We start from the raw sequence: 17254 nt of genomic DNA on the forward strand, positions 1-17254 counted from the left end.
ATTTTCTAGCTTAATCTCATTTTGTCTCTCGCCAAGATAGTACCAATGGCCACAAAGTTGAGGAGCGGGCAGGTATGTACACTGCACCGTAGATCTGATGACCGTGATCAGGGGATCTCTTAGAGAAACCGACTTCCTGCGGTCTTTAGCACGCTATATTCATGTTCAGGCGGTTGTCTGGCCATCTAAATAATGGTGATAGTAACAATGATAAGAATAATCCAGATCATGTGATGGAGCAAGTCCCTTTGTAAGCTATGCAAATAACGTGAGCACCAATGTATGCAGAGCATACCTGCCCCAGCATAAGTTGAACACACAAAAATGCACCATGACACATTATCAGCTTGATTCATGTTGATCTACAAAGGCAATTGACTAACTACCTTCATCTAGTCATCCCCACCTTTCATTACTTGACAATTTCCGCTTCTTTCCGTTTCTGCCCAGTCCTTGTCCTCAATCCGACTGAGACTTGCCCAGCGCTCAAGCAGGCCCTCGACGTCCCTTGGGCCTGTCCCATCCTCTTCGTCGACAAGGGAGAGAAGAGGTTGGCCGAATCGTCCAGCCCTCTGCATCTCCCGCTATAATCCCGCAAACCGGGAATGGATTGCTGCCCGATGATTGCGTGCACCTTTCTTGGTGACATTGCCAGGAATCCTGTTCAGTGCCATCCAGTCCCCCATGTTTCCCTCCGACACCTGCTGTGACCCGGGCTCACTTCGGATCCAATCCGGCTTGTACTTTCGCAGGCTTGGGTTGGGTATCGATGATCCAAATGATGGAGTCGCTTTCAGAGCCAGAATCACCAACAGATGTCGACATGGTGACTATCCGATGTGCCGTGTAGGTTACTGTAGTCTCCCTTGACCCGACAGTGCAGGGTAAGGAGGCTCATATAGCAGAGCCCTATCAATGTTTGTTCTTTGATGTCCGCAACAAGGGAGGAAACGCGCCAGGAAATACAAGCAGTCCGTCCGTCACAGAGACCACGACGCTCTTTCATCCATTCATCATATTTTATCGTCTTGTGTGTGCTTTGTCCTACTGAATAGTGATGTTGGTGGGTCCCTGGTTAAATTCCATGCGACTTGTTTCTGCTCCTGTAGCCAAGATCGAGCGTTGACTGTGCTTTCAGGTTCAGTAATCTGCCCCCGCAGGTCCAAGATTTCATGGAGTGGTCCGAATCGATGGCGTGGCTGAGGTATGCACCCGCCTGCGCCAGCTCCCGATCCTCGTTCCCCGTGATGAGACGCAGTTGATCCTCGACCTGGCGATTGACCATGGTGTCGAATTCTTTGGGCCTGACATCGGACCCCAACAGACTGCGGAGATCAGTCGCCACTTGAACCTTCAATTCGATCTGGAATCGTTCCCACAACACGGTGGACACCACCAGCGAGTCAAAGGCGCCTTCGTTGTGGAGCCAGGACCGCAGCGCCTGGAGCGCCCGCCAGCGCACCGTGAAATCCTGACACGCCTCGGCGGGGTGATACAGGGTGAGGATGACGCCCAGATCCACCAACAGCGATGGCCTGTCCGGGAACTTGGCGATGACCTGTTCTGCCATGGTGGCAAGGGTGGCATATTCCGGGGTGAAGGGCTCCAGACGGGCGGGATCATTCTTGAGCAGACAAGTGCGGAGTCCCAGGGAATGGGTCCGTAAGAGCAACTCCGTGATGTCCGCGCCGCGCTGCTCCTTGAAGCTGAGAGTGCGGTAGTGCATGGCTCGAACCCCCGCAAAGCTGGCTTGCGTCTGCTTTGACCTTGGACAGCAGCGCGGTCGGCTCGGCGTGGAGCGCCTCGTAGTGGGCGGCGATGATCTCGGCGGATGAGCCCCATCCGCGCAGCATAAAATGCAGGACCCCATGATGCAGGGGCTCGGAGCGTCGGGACTCTGGTCGATTGGTTGTGTGGGTGGTCAGAGGTTCGCAGGGAGGTGCATGTAGTTCGGCTCGTGCAAATGATCCCCAAGACCGAAGTGGATGGCTTGCGTTTCGAGGTGCCGAAAGACGGCAACCAGGGTCGGGCTAATGCGGGCTTCCAGTTCCTTGACGATGCGGAGACCGCTTCGCAGGTGCCGGATGACACATTCGTGGTCCTGTCGCATCAAACTGGTGAGAACAAAGAGCAAGCAGCAGAGAACCATGACTTCTCTCAGCTGGGGATCGTGCGGGTTCCGGCGACGCAAGAGGCCAGAAGCCCGCGCCAGCTGCTCGGTGGCGACCCAATGCCAGCTGGTTCGTCGCGCCGTTAGGGCTAATGGTGATTGCATGCCGCCAAAAACGGTCTCCTGGTGCGCTGCCCCCAAGGCAATCACCGCGTGACACACGGCGGGCTCAGTGTTGGCCATGTCGAGCACCATACACGCCCATCGCGCCGAGTCATAGAATACCACCTCATCGCGAATCGTCCGATCGCAGAAGAATGCAAAGCACCGACGCTCGTCCGAGGTGACCACCCAGCGGAAGCGGCTGGTCGCAGCCGGGGTCAGTGGGGGACCCCCTCCTCGCTTGGTCCTGGGCCCTCCTGGCAAGGGTAATCAATAGACCTCGTAGCCTTCGCAGGGTCTGCCGGTTGACGTACAGTTGCCACATTTGCCCGGGGTTTCGTCGCATTTGACGCGACGAGCGCTGCATTGCGGGGTTAGGGTTAGTTGGTTAGACGGCCGGCGGGATTCTAATTTGGTGGTGGCGAGTGTCTCACCGACAGGTCCGACACCCGGTTCTCGACCGACTACCGTGTTGCTGTCGCTTGCGACGGGGGTTCATGATGAAGGTGACTAGGGGAAGCAGCAGTGGGATGTCCTCTCAGCCCTATCGCAGGTCTATCGTTGGGGTTCGTGGTGGGGACGGGGAAGGGGAAGGGGAAGGGAAAGGGAAAGGGAAGCGAACGAGGACGGAACAAAGAGAATCAGACTGGCAGTCAGTGGATTTCTTTGTACGAGTTACTGATTACAGCCTGGATAAGTGGGTCGACTAAAATCCCTTAGTGCTTACGAGGCTACGAAAGAGGGGATCGCCGCACTAACCAGGCTGAGCCCAGCTTCCTGCGGATAGGGACGACGCAAGCCAGGCAATGTGACATATATGCCAGAGTATCGACTCCGCCCATATCTCCAGTCCCAGTCCAGATGAAAGGCGATCGATCCGTCGGCAAAAGCAGGTGGGGCCCAACAACAGCCGACCGGGGTGGGAACCAGTCGGGAGAGAACCATGGGGGGAAGTCCGGGAATACTGTGGGGGAGGGGAAAACTCTGACATCAATTGAGGATCTGGGATCTGATCGATCCTGAAGGTTCCCTCCCCTCCCACCCCCCGTCTATCATCATCCTCTCCCTCTCTCATCATGAACAACAAAGACAGTCGCATCGTGATCGTTGGGGCGGGGGTGTTTGGCCTCGCGGCCGCCCGGCAACTGGCGTCGGAGGGTTACCGCAATGTGCTGGTGCTGGATCGCTCGATGCCCCCCGTGGCCGATGGCTCCAGCTCTGATATCTCGCGCATGATCCGCTTCGATTATGCGGATGATGACTACCTGCGTATCTCCCACCAGGCCTACTTGGAATGGACCACGCCCAAGTACCGGGGAATCTTCTATCCCGCCCCCTTCATCCTGACAGGCAACACCAGTGCCCACGGCCAGGCCTGGATTGCCAGCACCACCGCAGCCCTAACCCGACGGCAGTTGCCCTTCACCCGGCTCGAGGATGTCCACGCCACCAAGCAGATTCACCCCGTCCTCAGTGGCCCGTTGGCCGCTCCCCCGTTCAATGGCTATCTCAACCCCCAGGCCGGCTGGGCCGATGCCAACAAGGCGATCAGTCAGATCCGCGACGACTGTCTCGAGCTGGGCGTCTCATTTCTGTGCGGTCGCCGAGGCACGGTCGTCGGGCTCGAGACCAACGATGCCAACGAGATCAAGGCCGTTCGGACCCTGGTTGGCAGTCCCATCGAGGGCGACTGCTTCCTCCTGACGGCCGGGGCTTGGGGGTCCAGCCTGGTCCCCATGTATAATTCCACCCTGACCACCGGACAGGTGGTCGCCTTCCTACGCCTGACCCCGGAGGAACTGGTCAAGTACAAGGATCTCCCCATGTATGCCAACTTCTCCACGGGCTGGTTTAATTTCCCTCCGCATGAGGAGACGGGCATCCTCAAATTCGCCGTCCATGGATGGGGCTACACCCGCATGCCGGGCCCGGACGAGGTCCTCTCCAACCAGGTGAATGTCTCGGCCCCCCCCTTGATTCCGCCCCGCGAGCGCCGCAACTTCGTGCCCGCCGATGGGGAGGCCCGGCTGCGTGACGGACTGCGCGAGATTCTCCCCGAGCTGGCCGATCGACCCTTTGAGAAGCTGGCCCTGTGTTGGTACACGGACACGCCCACCGGCGACTTCATCATGGACTACCACCCCGACTACAAGAATTTGTTTATTGGTGGCGCGGGCAGTGGGCAGTAAGTACTATTCCATCAACTAGGTCTGATAGCTAGGTGTAGGCTGACGATTTCAACTTCGTAGTGGATTCAAGTTCCTCCCTGTGCTCGGCGAGTATCTGTCGCTGGCGTTGAAGAAGGCTTTGCCGGCCGACTTGGCCCAGAAATGGCGATTCCGACTCGACTACGCCGCTCGCGATGATGTCTTCTTGGGCGACGGCAGTCGAGGCGGACCCGTGCGGCGTGAATTGAATGCCCAGGAGAGGGCAAAACTGTAGTTGACCTTGTTTTCTTTTGGTTACATCATCGGCAAGCACCTCAAGTATATTTTCGTATAAATTGAGGTTTTTGTAGGGAGAATATTGATTTCCACCTGGGTGGCTCCTGCCCCCCCGAAATGACGCATACCACAGTATACGCCCGACAGTCCAAAGACTGCATCCCTGCTAGCCCTGATGTATTATTAGCAAGTTGTCAGCATTGGGGACACTGAATTACAGGGCCGGACCTCCGACGGCAGTCCGGAGAGACAGTCACGTGATAAGGGATGCTCCCCCTCCTCCTCCCCCCTTCAAATGCTGCCTCCTCCTCCACCCAGGAGCCTGTCATACCTATGTCAATGATCCCCCTCAATTCTCATCGCTGAATATGGTTAGGCGACTCACTTCTTCAGCGGCGCTGGCTGCAGCCTACACAATGCGACCGACGGCAATTTCCATGAACGTTCATCGGCGGTCTCCAGAAGCAGGAGCAGGGGCAGGAGCAGGAGCCATCGATCAGCCTCGAATCACCATTGTGAATGCCAGTATTCTGATTCCGGGTGATGGGGATCCCCTCGAAAATGCGGCTTTGGTCATCAGTGACAAGATCATTGCCTTTGTGGGCCTGCAAGCCGACCTCCCCAAGAGATATCGGCGCGGACCGCACACGAGCCACACGGTAGCCGTCCTCATGCCTGGTCTGTGGGACTGCCACATACATTTTGGAGGCGAGGACCCATACTACAATGACTATACGGCCTTTCTTGCCACGCACCCGGCATCCTCGGGCGCCCGACTGGCGCGGGGCTGCTGGGAAGCCCTGCAGAGTGGCTATACCTCCTACCGCGACATGGCAGGCTATGGGTGCGAAGTCGCCCGAGCGATTGAGGATGACTCGATCGTCGGGCCCAACGTCTACGGCGCTGGGGCGGCGATCAGCCAGACGGCCGGCCATGGGGACATCTTCGGCCTGCCCGCGGGGGAGGTGCTGGGCAATTTCGGGGTGCAGAGTCCGCGCCCCGGCCACTGGGGGGCAGGGCCCGTGTGCATCGTGGACGGGCTCGAGGAGGCCCGACGCGCCGTGCGCCTGCAGATCCGCCGGGGGGCGAAGGTGATTAAAGTCATGGCCTCGGGCGGGGTCATGTCCCGCGATGATAACCCCAAATGCGCGCAGTTCTCCCCCGAGGAGCTGATGGTCATGGTGGAGGAAGCCGCCCGCCAGGACCGTATTGTCTCCGCGCATGTACACGGGAAAGCAGGCATTCTGGCAGCCATTCACGCGGGCTGCAAGAGTCTGGAGCATGTCTCCGAGGCAGACGAGGAGGTCTTTCAGCTGATGAAAGAGAAACGCGTCCTGTATGTGGCCACCCGGACGGTGACCGAAGTGGCCCTGGCCAACAATGGAGAAGGACTCCCCAAAGAGTCGTGGCGCAAGTTGCAGGCCCTGGCCGACTCGCATCTGAAAGCCTACCAAGGAGCGGTCAAGGCCGGTGTCACAATCGCCCTGGGAACCGACACAGCCCCCGGGGGGCCTAGTGCGTTGGAGCTCCAGTTGGCCGTCGAGAAGGCAGGCATGACGCCTCTCCAAGCCATCCAGGCTGCCACGGCCAACGCCCCGCTGTCAGTCGGCTCACAGGCTCCCTTGACGGGCCAGCTGAAGGAGGGTTATGAAGCCGATGTCATTGCGCTGGAAGAAAATCCCCTGGACGACATCCGAATCCTGCAAGACAATTCAGTGATCACCCATGTATGGAAAGGTGGCAGGTTCTTTAAAGGCCCGGGCGTGGGACCATGGGGAGAGACCCCGAATCCATTTCGCTGATGTCGTGGATGTCGTGGAATGGCGTTGTATTCTCGCTGGGAACCCCGCTCGCACAAAGCGTTACGCTTGAGATAGTGCCGTAGGAATGAGTAGACGGGTATCTACTTAAGCAATGCTCGAACCCATGATTCTATATCCGGTCCCGCGTGTGCCACCGAAGTACTGTAACAAGCCGTGCATACGATCAGTACGACGTGTACCAGCTCAAGGGGCTACCCGTCGGTCGTGACACATATACCAGATCCATGGGCTTTGTGTTCCATATTGGTCTCGTAGGAAACTCCGGACCGACCGATTGACGCCTGTGAACTGGACTAGTGCGTACGAACAACCCTATATATCTATATATCATCCATCACCAATCGTTCGAAGGACATTCCCGGTCGTCATCGTCGCGCTTGCTAAGCAAATAGGTCTGGAACGCCATCAGAATGATCATGAAACATCACCTCCTCACTATCCTGACGCTTGTTTCTACCTTGTTCAGCTCTGTTCTTGCTTTGCCTGGCGAACCGAGCGACCCGGACTCGGACGACATGGTTCCCCCTAGCGGAGGATTCCTCACCCTCGTCAAGACAATGCAAAGACTTGGAATAGCGGGCATCAAGCTTGACAGAACCCTCGAGATGTCGCAAATTACGCCCGAGGCTTTACAGACCATCCGGCAATTGACCCAGGACATCGAGAACATCGTGACCCAGGCAACGGCCGAGGCAGACACCCTGGAGGTTCTAGACCCCATCCGCAGCACCAAGCTGACCAAGAATGCCTTGCCCATGAAGCCCGTGTTTGGCCACTTGCTCAAGGTGATTTCGAACGAGGTGAGCGGATCGATGCCTTCGTGCGCTCGGGCAATGAGGATGTGGAACAAGACTGACGAACGAGCACAGAAAGAAGAACTATGCGCCGCTCAATTCTGCCACGAAATGCAGGACTTTCTGACGTGGATGCGGATTCGATGCCACGGACTCGCGGAGTCTCTGCGAGGCATCGTCGGATTTGGCGACGGAAAGCTGATTGAAGTCTGTGCAGACCTGATTGATAAGCAGTATGCCATGACAATCAACGATTATGAGAAGCTGATCCGAATTGGCTGCGACGAGGACCAGCCCGATGACCCAGGCTCTGACGTTGGATCGCCTGAGGAGGGCTCCCTGTACGGGTGAGGAACGATTGGGAAGGAAGTGATCATGAGATAACCTACCTAAGTAATGCGTTAGTTGCACGGAAAGACTTCTTTGTACTGTACCTTGTTTGCTTAGCAAGTGGTCCCGCCCCTACACGGCCAATGCCTGAATTCATAGAATGATACCCAGGCTATCTGCGTCCTGTGATCAAGATCTGATAGCATGGTATTGGACATACCCTTTGCATGTGTATAGGAAAAGTGTACCTCGTATCCACTACCCGGCGCGACGCCTGGCCACATCCGGACTGGCCGATGTGGTTGGGACTAATTTCTGCCTAAGATGTACATTGATCGCTTGACCTAGATGGAAGAACAATTTATAAGCCGTCCGGCAAACCGACTCACTTCATGGAGATATTGGTTTCCAAGGCCAGTAGACATGGGGGAGCCAAGGATATACAGTGGCAGGACACAGATACGGTTGGGACGATCAGTGAGTGATGTAAACCCTCACTGCCTCTCCAGGAATACCACCTGACTACCGTATTCGGTGTCGAAAGTAAACTGCAACCCCATATTCATCAGCGTGGCCCCCGAATACCTCGAATCCCCATCCACCAAATACTCCGCCGCCGGATCAAGCCCCTCCAGCCGCACCCACGGTACGGCATGGTTGACATTTGGCTGGAGCTGGAAGTAAAACAAGACCGCTTGAGCCCCGTCCTCCGCGATAAACAGTGCAGCCGGCCACTGCGAGTTCTCCGGTAGTCGCAAACGATACAGGTCCCCCGTTAAAACCAAGGGGTTGACCTTTTGAGCCAGCGCAAGCAACCCCGGAACTGCGGCATCATCCTGCACGGTTGCTGGATCAAGCTCCAGACCGAAGGAGCCGCCCATCATGGCCACGTGGGCGCGGAAGGTGAACGGGACCGTTCGGCCTGTCTGGGCATTGGGGACGGCGGAGAGGTGCGCACCCATTGCCGATGGTGGGTAGGCCAGCGAGGTTCCAAATTGGATGGTGATGCGGTCAACGCCATCGGTGTTGTCGGAGGTCCAGATCTGAGGGAAGTACTGCAGCATGCCAGCGTCGAAGCGACCGCCACCCGAGGCGCATCCTTCCCAGAGAACGTCGGGAAAGCGGCTGGTGAGGGTATCGAAGACGCGATACAACCCGAGCATGTATTTATGGTCATTGGATGGAGAGGGAGTCTCATGAAACCCGCGGTTGTTGTCCCATTTGATGTAGGAAATGCCGTCAATCTGCAACAGGTTGGTCATGAAGTCGATGATGAAGTCCTGCACCTCGGGGAGGGCCACGTTAAGCACGAGCTGGTTGCGGCGTTCCGTCTGGGGGTAGGGCCCCGCGTGTAGAACCCAGTCGGGGTGTTCGTGGTAGAGCGTGGAGTTGGGATTGACCATCTCGGGCTCGACCCAAATGCCAAAGCGTAGTATAGAGTCGGTCCCGTTGATGGTGAGGTTGGTGATATCCTGCACCACGGGCGACAGTCCCTCTGGAAAGCGAGCTGGGTTGGGGACCCAATCCCCCAGTCCAGCATTGTCGGATACACGGGGATACTTGTCACCAAACCAGCCGTCGTCCATGACGAAGAGGTGAATGCCCAGAGACGCCGATTCTTCCGCGAGAGTCTCAATGCTGGTTTGATTGTAGTCAAAGTAAACACCTTCCCAGCTGTTGAGGAGGATCGGACGATCTGCAGTGGCGAACCTGCTCTTCATCAGGTGGTTGCGATAGAGTCGGTGGAATTTGCGAGACATGCCTCCGATGCCATCCTTGGAGTAGATGGCCACGCACTCCGGGGAGGTGAGGGTCTCGTCCGGACCCAGCTCCCAGGAGAGCCGGTCCGGGTTCAATCCGAGCAATGCGCGAGTGAAGCCCTGGGAGCCCTTTTCGACGGCGGCGGAGAAAGACCCGGTGTAAATGAGGTTGAAGCCCCATGCCTCTCCCTGAGATTCGGTTGTGGACGGGTCGACAATGGCGAGGAAGGGGTTGTGTAGATGAGAGGAGGAACCCGTGTTACTCCCAAACCTGATAGCCTTCTGGTCAGCCTGCTGACAGCATGGATGACAATCAACCCTAATGACTCAGGATCCACTCACCCCTGGACACCATAGTCGACTTTTCTTCTCTGGACCTGCGCCTCTCGGGCCCAGTCACCTCGGAGGCTGATCATGTCGAGGTCCTCATATGGAAAGTCAATGCTTAGACTGGCCAGGGCCTCAATGGTGATGTTGGCCGAGCCCTGGTTGGTGATGTTAACACTCCTCACCACGGCGTCGTATTTGGGAAAGATGGAATACGACAGGTCCGCGGCGACGGAGCTATAGTTGTCGTACAAGTGCACGACCAGTGTGGTCACCTCCTGCGCGTTGCCAAAGGTTGAAGGTAGCCCTGGCAGAGCATTCTTGCCTGGGATCACCTCGTGAGAGGTGTATTGGAGATCGGACACGGTATAGCCGGGGGATTGGCGAATGCGCACGGCGGGAATGCGGAAATCGCCGCGGCCCTGGTCGGGGAATTCGCGCCGGATGCGACCGGCCATCCCCACCCAGCCATTGACGGCTGGCTCCTGGGGCGAGGGAATTGCGCCCGTGACGAGGCCTCCAAAATGGTCGGACACCAAATCGCCGGTGGTGTGGTTGACGTGAAATCGGTAGGAAGCTTGGTCGCCATTGAGGGCAAAGTTGGTGCCCTCCGCGACGATGGCTGGTAAGTCGGCTTATGTTAGGGTGTCTCTGTGATTCCTTGTATTCCTTCTACGAAAATGATGAGATCGATGGCACATTACAACACACCTTGTGAGCTTGGCGTAGTTTGCGCTTGGACTGTTGATGAAGTGCATGCCCACAGCGTGGCGAGACCCAGGGCCACGGCAGGACGGATCGACCTGACCATGATGCTGATGCGGAGGATGATATGGAAGCAGAAGATGCGGGGAAAGGGGTGATAATCCCTTGCTCAGTATTTATGTGCTGATGCCTGCACTGATGCCTGCATTGATGTCCGGGGAAATGTCGGTCAATGCTGCTGCTTGTTGCTTGGCATCCCCCCGCCGCATTCCATTTCTGGTTGGGATCATCATGCTTGCTTCGTTGAGACTGCCCGAGCAGGGCAAATAGTCGAGAGATGAATCAAGGTAGGGGCAATCCTGGCCTACTGTCGCTGGCTGGCTCACAGTCCTCGCATACGATTTAATTTAATAGGGACAGTCGGACAGTCGGACAATCAGACAATGGGGGTTATTGAGGGCTTCTGTCTGGAACAATGTTCTTCCAGCCGGCCCCAGCCCCCCTCCCCAGAGTGATAGTTGACTGTCGATGGTAGATGGTTGTCGTAGGCTAATGATAATGCTGATGATAATGATACTGGCAATGATAATAAAATTAGAGTGGTCCATGCCACCTAGACACGCATCTGGTCTTTATAGGCAACATACCACTTCGGCGACGTTCGATCGCACCCATTGAACAAGTGATAGAAGAACGGCTTCTCGCGCTCCTCAGATGGCAGCCATTTCAGCATGGCCGGGGTGATGTCGGGAATATCGCTGCTCCAAGTGTCGACCAGCCACTGATTCCAGCCCCAGGTGGTCCACCCGGACAAGGCCCATTCGTCGTTCACGTCCTGGGCCCGCCACCAGCGCACGATAGGGCTGATATAATCTCCATCTAGGAGATCATCGGGGTCATCGAAGTCGTAGATGTCGGACGCAGAGCGACCAATACAAGCCAGCCCGAAGTCAATGATCACCACCCGCCGCGTCTCAGTAAGTATGACATTCCGGGGGAACAAGTCTTTATGGCGCAGGTCCAGGGTGTAGAAGCGCGACTCGGCTTCTACAACCTGCCGCAACAAATCCTTGCGTTGGTTGGGCGAGAAGTCCGACGGCCGCAGATGCGCCATATCCGTTCCCTCGATGTACTCGATCAAGACCAGCCGGACTGATCGCTGCCGACCTTGGGTGTCCACAATAATCGTAGACCACGAGCCATAGAACCTTGGAATATGCTGATCCAGGCCATGGCGGATGAGATAACGGTAGGCTGAACTTTCCCGTATATACTGGTGATTTGCATAGCTGGGCGGGTGGTCGTAAGGGTCAAGGTATTTGGCATCAAACAGCTTGGCAACCATCTTTGGGCCCAGCCGGCCCTCGCGAGCATGGCTCGGGTCGAGCACCTCTTGAACCAGCATCACCTGAGAGGCAAGTGCAGCCCCGACCTGCAGCTCGTGGGCCACCCGCAACCGGAGGGTCCTGGTTCCATAGTCGGAGGGTGGCCGGTGCTCCTGCGCCGTGAATTCGAAGCCTTCGTGGTAGGGCGTCATGATATCGGTGCTGATGTGTTCTGCAGCTTGGGGTCAAGGCCATGGATGTAGTATTCATGTCTTGCGACTGTCGGCTCAACTATATACTGGCAGGTAGGTAAAGTGATTCCTCGACGCTGCGTCTTTACTAGTGAACTCACCTCTTCGCAACAACAATGACAAGGCAGATAGTGGTTCTTCTTTATGACTGCTGCTCGATTGTTGTACGTACTTGAATGCTGTGATTTGCACTGAGATTGACAAAGAGTCCCTTGTCTATAAGCCTGCAATGCGAAATATTCCGTGGACTTCTGAAGGAGAGATTCATGACCGATCATTATCTCAGAATGAAGATACTCAGGGAGAAAGCCGATAAGACCAGGTCAAAGGATCTTGATGGAGAGTATGCAGATCTCGTCCACTATCGCAAGCGCTGATGTGGAGTATATAAAGCCCCTCTTGAGCTTCCTATGTGCACATCATCACCATTGTCATCAATCGTCAACAACCTTGGAATCGCCGACCCCGACATACTGTTCAGCATCATCCAACCGTCAGCACAACACCCTTCACCTAAAGATGGCTTCACCCTACTCCCTACAGCTACTGCGACAGCGTGTCTATGAGCCGGTTCGAGCCCTCTTGTCTCTCCAGAGGAGCCAGAGCCGTGAATGGTGTGGCCTGTGTGAGACAGAGCTCCTTGGCCGTGCCCGTGTGCAGGTGTATAAGTGTACACACTGTGAGCGGTGTTACCACCAGGATTGCATCGAACAGCTCCGGAGCCAGGAGGCCAGCCGTGGAATTCCCCTACCTTTCGGCTGCCCGGGCTGCGGCACCCCTTGGTATGCGACTTCTCGTCCCCGGTTCAGGGAAGAAAGAACCTCGGGACGTTATCGATACCGGATGGACGGTCGAACATTCATCTGCGAAGGGGGCGTCTTGCCTAATGGGCAGCAGTGCGCCTACACGACAACCAATCACTCCAGCTTGTACCGCCACTATAGTAGTGTACATGAGAACCAGCACCTGCAGGCATTGGGTACTTGCTTCTGCTGCCCCTACTGCGGCCATAGCTTACCGAGTGAACAGCGATTAATTAGACACTTCCAAGCGGCGCATCCTGACCGGGAACGACCTACTGTTGGCACCTCCCACCATCACGACAGCAGCAGTTCCTATCGTCAGCGAGATGATCCTCAGTCCGCGGCTAGGGACTCTCATAGTCCCCGAAATTCCGGGAGTACATACCAGTCGGCCGAGGATGGTGAGTACTACTGCCCTCTCTGCGCCGCCGGACCCTTTGACTACTCGCGAGTCTTGAATCATCTGACAATTCATCACCACGATGAGCAGCCATTCTGTGGGCTTTGTCGCCGGTCTTTTTATGCCTGGCGTTATCTGCTTCGCCACCTACGCGAGGACCATTGAATGCACTCCCTAGCGGCTCTTGCTGCTGACATTGACTAATTAGATGTGCTTCAGACACGGAGCCGACTCCCTAGTCAATGCTCCTCTGAAGACTATAGGGTATTTATAAAACAAGAAAAAAAGAAAGTATGAGGTGCTGCGTAAGTGCCTTTGAAATTATAAGGACTAGATGGTGAAATAGTGTAATGAATAAATAGCTCTTGCAAGGCCTAAGATGCCAATATAGTATTTTAAAATATTATTATTAATTTATTTAATTTATAGAACAGTTGCTGTTTTTATAGGCAGCTGCAGGCGGCTTATTTAACTATTATATAGCTACTATTTTACATTATTTATATAGATTCTTTTTATAAATATCTATAAATATTAAAAGAACTGTTAAGGCTTTTATAACTCCTTTTTTTCTATATAAGAAAATGACAAGTTTAAGTGTTCAATAAGATAAGAGATATTTGTTACAGGATAGATGGATTGTGCTAATCAAACTGTGCCTTGGAATAAGAAGAAATACCCGGAGAGCTATTTTATCTGTTTGTATAAAATTCTTTTATATATACTAAGCTAGTGTAAACAGGTGCCAACCACACTTCTGGCTAGCCCCTATGTGCGTGTTGGAGAAATATAAGTGTATATAATAAAAGCTGTATATAAGATCTGTACCTGTATACTGCAGTACCTGTCACAGTGCAGACCTGATATTGTCACGGGGCGGGCTGGCGTCTGGTCCTTAGTCTGGCTGGGTAGTAGAAATAACAGCTTCTAGCTAAATAATTTTCTATAACTGGTTTTCTAGATTTTTTACTAGCTACTGGATTAGGCTATTTTTAGATTTATAAATAAAATATAGCTTAAAAAACTATAAATAGGATTAAAAGCAGACAGGCAGGTAAAAAGATTTTAAATTATATATAAAACAGTTAAAAAAACAGTTAAATTATTAAAATAAATTAAATTAAATAAATTAAATAGATTAAATAAGTAGAATAGGTAGAATAGATATATTAAATCTATACTATAACAATATGCCCTTTTTTTAAAGCTAAACTTTATTAAAATATAGATTATAGTTTATTAAAATAATAATAGTAGAAGTTTTTAATTATTTACTAGGTATTTTTTAAATATTAAACTAGTTTAGCAGTTAGATTTAAATATTTAATTTATTTTATAATATATATTAGTTGGGGGCGGCTGTATTCTTTATAGTTTTATATAAAATTTAAAATATTTTTAATTTTTTATTTTTTTAAACTGTTAACTTTTATATATAGTAGTAGAGGTTAGTATTAGCCTGGGACTAGTTTTTTACTAATAAAAATAAATAAACTAATATTAGATATGAAATATATTTTTATACTAGAAAGTAGGGCTAGCTGGTAGATATATAAACTAATAATCTTTTTAATTTTATCTATATAGGGAATCAGCATATATTTTCGGACTTGAAAAATAGGATATTAGCAATTTCTTTTTAATATTCAGATAAAGAAAATTATTCTTATTCCAGAACTATAAAAATTAAATCTATAATTTCTATATTGGGCTAGTAATAGCTTACTAAATATTATAGTTAAATATTACTATATTTAAATATAGGTAGTAATAAATTCTATATTAGAATATATACTAAGCCTTTTTATTCTGTAACCCTATCTGTAAGGGCCCAAACAGCCCTTCCAACCTTCGCGGATATCCGCAAAGGGAAATATATATAGACAACCTAAGGCGGCGGTTATATAACAACTAAGTAAAACAGCTGCAGCCACCTCTAAAAACAGCAGCTATTTTATAAGTTAAATAAAATAGTAATAATATTTTAAAATAATATATTAGTATTTTTAGCTTTGTAAAAGCTATTTATTTATTATACTATTTTACTTTTTAGCTTTTATAATCTTATTACTTAATATTCTGTAGAATAGTCCGGTAAGTAATAGCTAATTATAATATATAAAATTAAACTAAAAATAACTTTTTTAATCTAATTATAAAAAACTATATATTAACTGCAGAAGATAAATTATCTATATTAAAAAAAAAGTATAAATTCTAATCTAAAATTTTTATAAATATTTATATTTATTTAAATAAATTACTAAGCTATAAAAACAGCTAGAAATTAGTACTATAAAAAAGTATTTATATAAAAATTAAAAAACTTTAATTCTAGTACTGCAGAAACTAAAAAAACTAGTATATATATTAATCTATTTATAAATAAAAAATAATACAGTATCTGTAATTATACTATTTACTGTATATTTATTACTAAATAAAAATTAACTGTAAAAATTAATAACTAAAATAAAAACTAAAAAATATATATTATAATAGTCTATTTAGATTATATTTTAAATAATTTATAAAAAGGTAAGGCAGCTAAATCCTACTATAAAAAAATAAACTAGTTTTTATAAGTTTTTTAAAATACAGCTAAAAAATTCTATAAATAGATAATAAAAAGTCTATTTAAAATGTTTAAAACTAAGTCTTATAAAAAAAAAACAGAGTTTATCTATTTATAAAAATAAAAAAAAATAAAAACTAAATTAAATTATAAAATATAGAATATTAATACTATATAGCTGTATTTATTTTTTATATTTTTTTTTATAGTTTAAAAAAAGGTCTATAAGTAGCAGATCTTTTCTATAACTAAATAAAACCTTATTATACTACTTATAAGATTATATCCAGTACTAAATTAATAATATAAATAAATAAAAAATAAAATATTTTATAAATAAATTTTAAAAAAAAGTTGCAGATCTACTGTTTTTATAAATAAAATTTAAAAACTAAAGATTTAAACTAATAGTTTTATAAAAAGGGTTTAAAAACTAAAGTAATTTTTTTTAATACTATAAGTATTTATAAAGGCCCCCGGATTAAAAGCTTACTATAATTATAAATAAATAGATTACTAAATAAAAAATTATTAGTTAATTAAACTACTTATAAAATAATTAGTAAATAGAATTATAATATCTGCTTTAAACTAAATTAAAATTATAATCTACTCTAATTTAAAACTAAAAAAGTAGCTGATTTTTTATAAAAAAAATATTTTATAAAAATAAAAATTATTATAAATAGTAAAGTAGAGGTAAATCTAGTATTTATAATATTTACTAAATAAATAAAATAATTAACTATTTTAGTAAAAATAATTATAGAAAAAGTTAAATAAAAAAATATACAGTTAAAAAAAACTATAGTATTTACAGTATATTTAAAAAATATCTAAAAATACTGTAAAAACTAAATAGATTTTATAATTATAATACTAAAAATAGATAAAATAGTTCTAGGAATACTTTAAATAAGATAGTAAAAATCTACTATAAAATTTAATAAGTATAAACTCTAGTTTTATAAATACTTTATACTAAAAGTACTATAAATTACAGTAAAAAAAATTATACTAAAAAATCTTATAAAAGTAAATTTTTATTTAGTAATAATATAAAAGATTTATAAAATAACTATTAACTAAAAAATACTAGTATAGTACTATAAATATAAAATAGTATTTATAAAAAAAAAAGCTGTAAGCTTACTCATATAAAAACTAAAAATAAACCTAGAAATTAATTTCTATAAAAAATTTTAGCTAAAGCTAGGGTAAGTATATAAAATATTATTTATAAAAAAAATTTTATAAAACTACTTATAAAAAATACTTAAAAAAATAAATCTAGTATTCTAAGTTACTAGTAGATATATTAGTTCTATTTATAAATAAAGAAAATAAAAGTCTATAAATATATATAAACTACTATAAATTAAATAAATAAATAGTAAAAAATATTTATCTACTACTATAAATTAATAAATATATTAATTAATTTA

The 17254-nt window shown here is 48.3% G+C and overlaps 7 protein-coding genes across 7 annotated transcripts; 4 read left to right on the top strand and 3 right to left on the bottom strand.

The window, feature by feature from the left end:
* Positions 1-1075: 1075 nt before the first annotated feature.
* BO86DRAFT_395788 (Zn(II)2Cys6 transcription factor) lies at positions 1076-2771 on the bottom strand (the record flags this gene model as incomplete). The annotated part of the gene is made up of 5 exons (XM_025673358.1): positions 1076-1706; positions 1774-1897; positions 1978-2526; positions 2587-2633; positions 2707-2771. 5 exons carry the CDS (start codon positions 2769-2771, stop codon positions 1076-1078), a joined length of 1416 nt encoding a protein of 471 aa, XP_025532248.1.
* A 422-nt stretch (positions 2772-3193) lies between these two features.
* On the top strand, positions 3194-4831 carry BO86DRAFT_453359 (fructosyl amine: oxygen oxidoreductase). The gene is made up of 2 exons (XM_025676988.1): positions 3194-4457; positions 4522-4831. The coding sequence occupies exons 1-2, from the start codon at positions 3349-3351 to the stop codon at positions 4712-4714; spliced, it is 1302 nt and encodes a 433-aa protein (XP_025532249.1). The 5' UTR covers positions 3194-3348; the 3' UTR covers positions 4715-4831.
* Positions 4832-5039: 208 nt separating this feature from the next.
* Positions 5040-6653, top strand: BO86DRAFT_385802 (amidohydrolase). The gene has a single exon (XM_025671191.1). The coding sequence runs from the start codon at positions 5085-5087 to the stop codon at positions 6516-6518; it is 1434 nt and encodes a 477-aa protein (XP_025532250.1). The 5' UTR covers positions 5040-5084; the 3' UTR covers positions 6519-6653.
* Positions 6654-6665: 12 nt separating this feature from the next.
* BO86DRAFT_142727 (uncharacterized protein) lies at positions 6666-7730 on the top strand. Its single transcript, XM_025666219.1, has one exon. It carries the CDS (start codon positions 6950-6952, stop codon positions 7682-7684), a length of 735 nt encoding a protein of 244 aa, XP_025532251.1. The 5' UTR covers positions 6666-6949; the 3' UTR covers positions 7685-7730.
* A 238-nt stretch (positions 7731-7968) lies between these two features.
* BO86DRAFT_330640 (alpha-galactosidase) lies at positions 7969-10576 on the bottom strand. The gene is made up of 3 exons (XM_025668725.1): positions 10462-10576; positions 9766-10372; positions 7969-9694 (listed from the first exon to the last, which is right to left on the bottom strand). The coding sequence occupies exons 1-3, from the start codon at positions 10559-10561 to the stop codon at positions 8158-8160; spliced, it is 2244 nt and encodes a 747-aa protein (XP_025532252.1). The 5' UTR covers positions 10562-10576; the 3' UTR covers positions 7969-8157.
* A 492-nt stretch (positions 10577-11068) lies between these two features.
* On the bottom strand, positions 11069-11992 carry BO86DRAFT_375848 (uncharacterized protein; the record flags this gene model as incomplete). The annotated part of the gene is made up of 1 exon (XM_025670498.1): positions 11069-11992. One exon carries the CDS (start codon positions 11990-11992, stop codon positions 11069-11071), a length of 924 nt encoding a protein of 307 aa, XP_025532253.1.
* A 558-nt stretch (positions 11993-12550) lies between these two features.
* Positions 12551-17119, top strand: BO86DRAFT_435145 (uncharacterized protein; the record flags this gene model as incomplete). Its single annotated transcript, XM_025675940.1, has 19 exons — positions 12551-12813; positions 13045-13235; positions 13523-13539; positions 13977-14006; positions 14281-14288; positions 14372-14380; positions 14674-14681; positions 14763-14778; positions 14999-15001; positions 15236-15248; positions 15320-15328; positions 15515-15537; positions 16499-16508; positions 16621-16628; positions 16708-16732; positions 16909-16912; positions 16951-16952; positions 17016-17026; positions 17104-17119. 19 exons carry the CDS (start codon positions 12551-12553, stop codon positions 17117-17119), a joined length of 666 nt encoding a protein of 221 aa, XP_025532254.1.
* Positions 17120-17254: the final 135 nt, after the last annotated feature.

The sequence above is a fragment of the Aspergillus japonicus genome (genome assembly GCF_003184785.1).
Source record: "Aspergillus japonicus CBS 114.51 unplaced genomic scaffold BO86scaffold_4, whole genome shotgun sequence".
Lineage (NCBI taxonomy): Eukaryota > Fungi > Ascomycota > Eurotiomycetes > Eurotiales > Aspergillaceae > Aspergillus > Aspergillus japonicus.

Bases quoted from the DNA above. Each gene is read 5' to 3' on its own strand.
- BO86DRAFT_453359 (XM_025676988.1), top strand. From the start codon at position 3,349: ATGAACAACAAAGACAGTCGCATCGTGATCGTTGGGGCGGGGGTGTTT. The intron at 4,458-4,521 runs GTAAGTACTATT...TCAACTTCGTAG, and splicing joins GGTGGCGCGGGCAGTGGGCA to TGGATTCAAGTTCCTCCCTG.
- BO86DRAFT_385802 (XM_025671191.1), top strand. From the start codon at position 5,085: ATGGTTAGGCGACTCACTTCTTCAGCGGCGCTGGCTGCAGCCTACACA.
- BO86DRAFT_142727 (XM_025666219.1), top strand. From the start codon at position 6,950: ATGATCATGAAACATCACCTCCTCACTATCCTGACGCTTGTTTCTACC.
- BO86DRAFT_330640 (XM_025668725.1), bottom strand. From the start codon at position 10,561: ATGGTCAGGTCGATCCGTCCTGCCGTGGCCCTGGGTCTCGCCACGCTG. The intron at 10,373-10,461 runs GTGTGTTGTAAT...CCGACTTACCAG, and splicing joins AACTACGCCAAGCTCACAAG to CCATCGTCGCGGAGGGCACC. The intron at 9,695-9,765 runs GTGAGTGGATCC...GAAGGCTATCAG, and splicing joins GTCGACTATGGTGTCCAGGG to GTTTGGGAGTAACACGGGTT.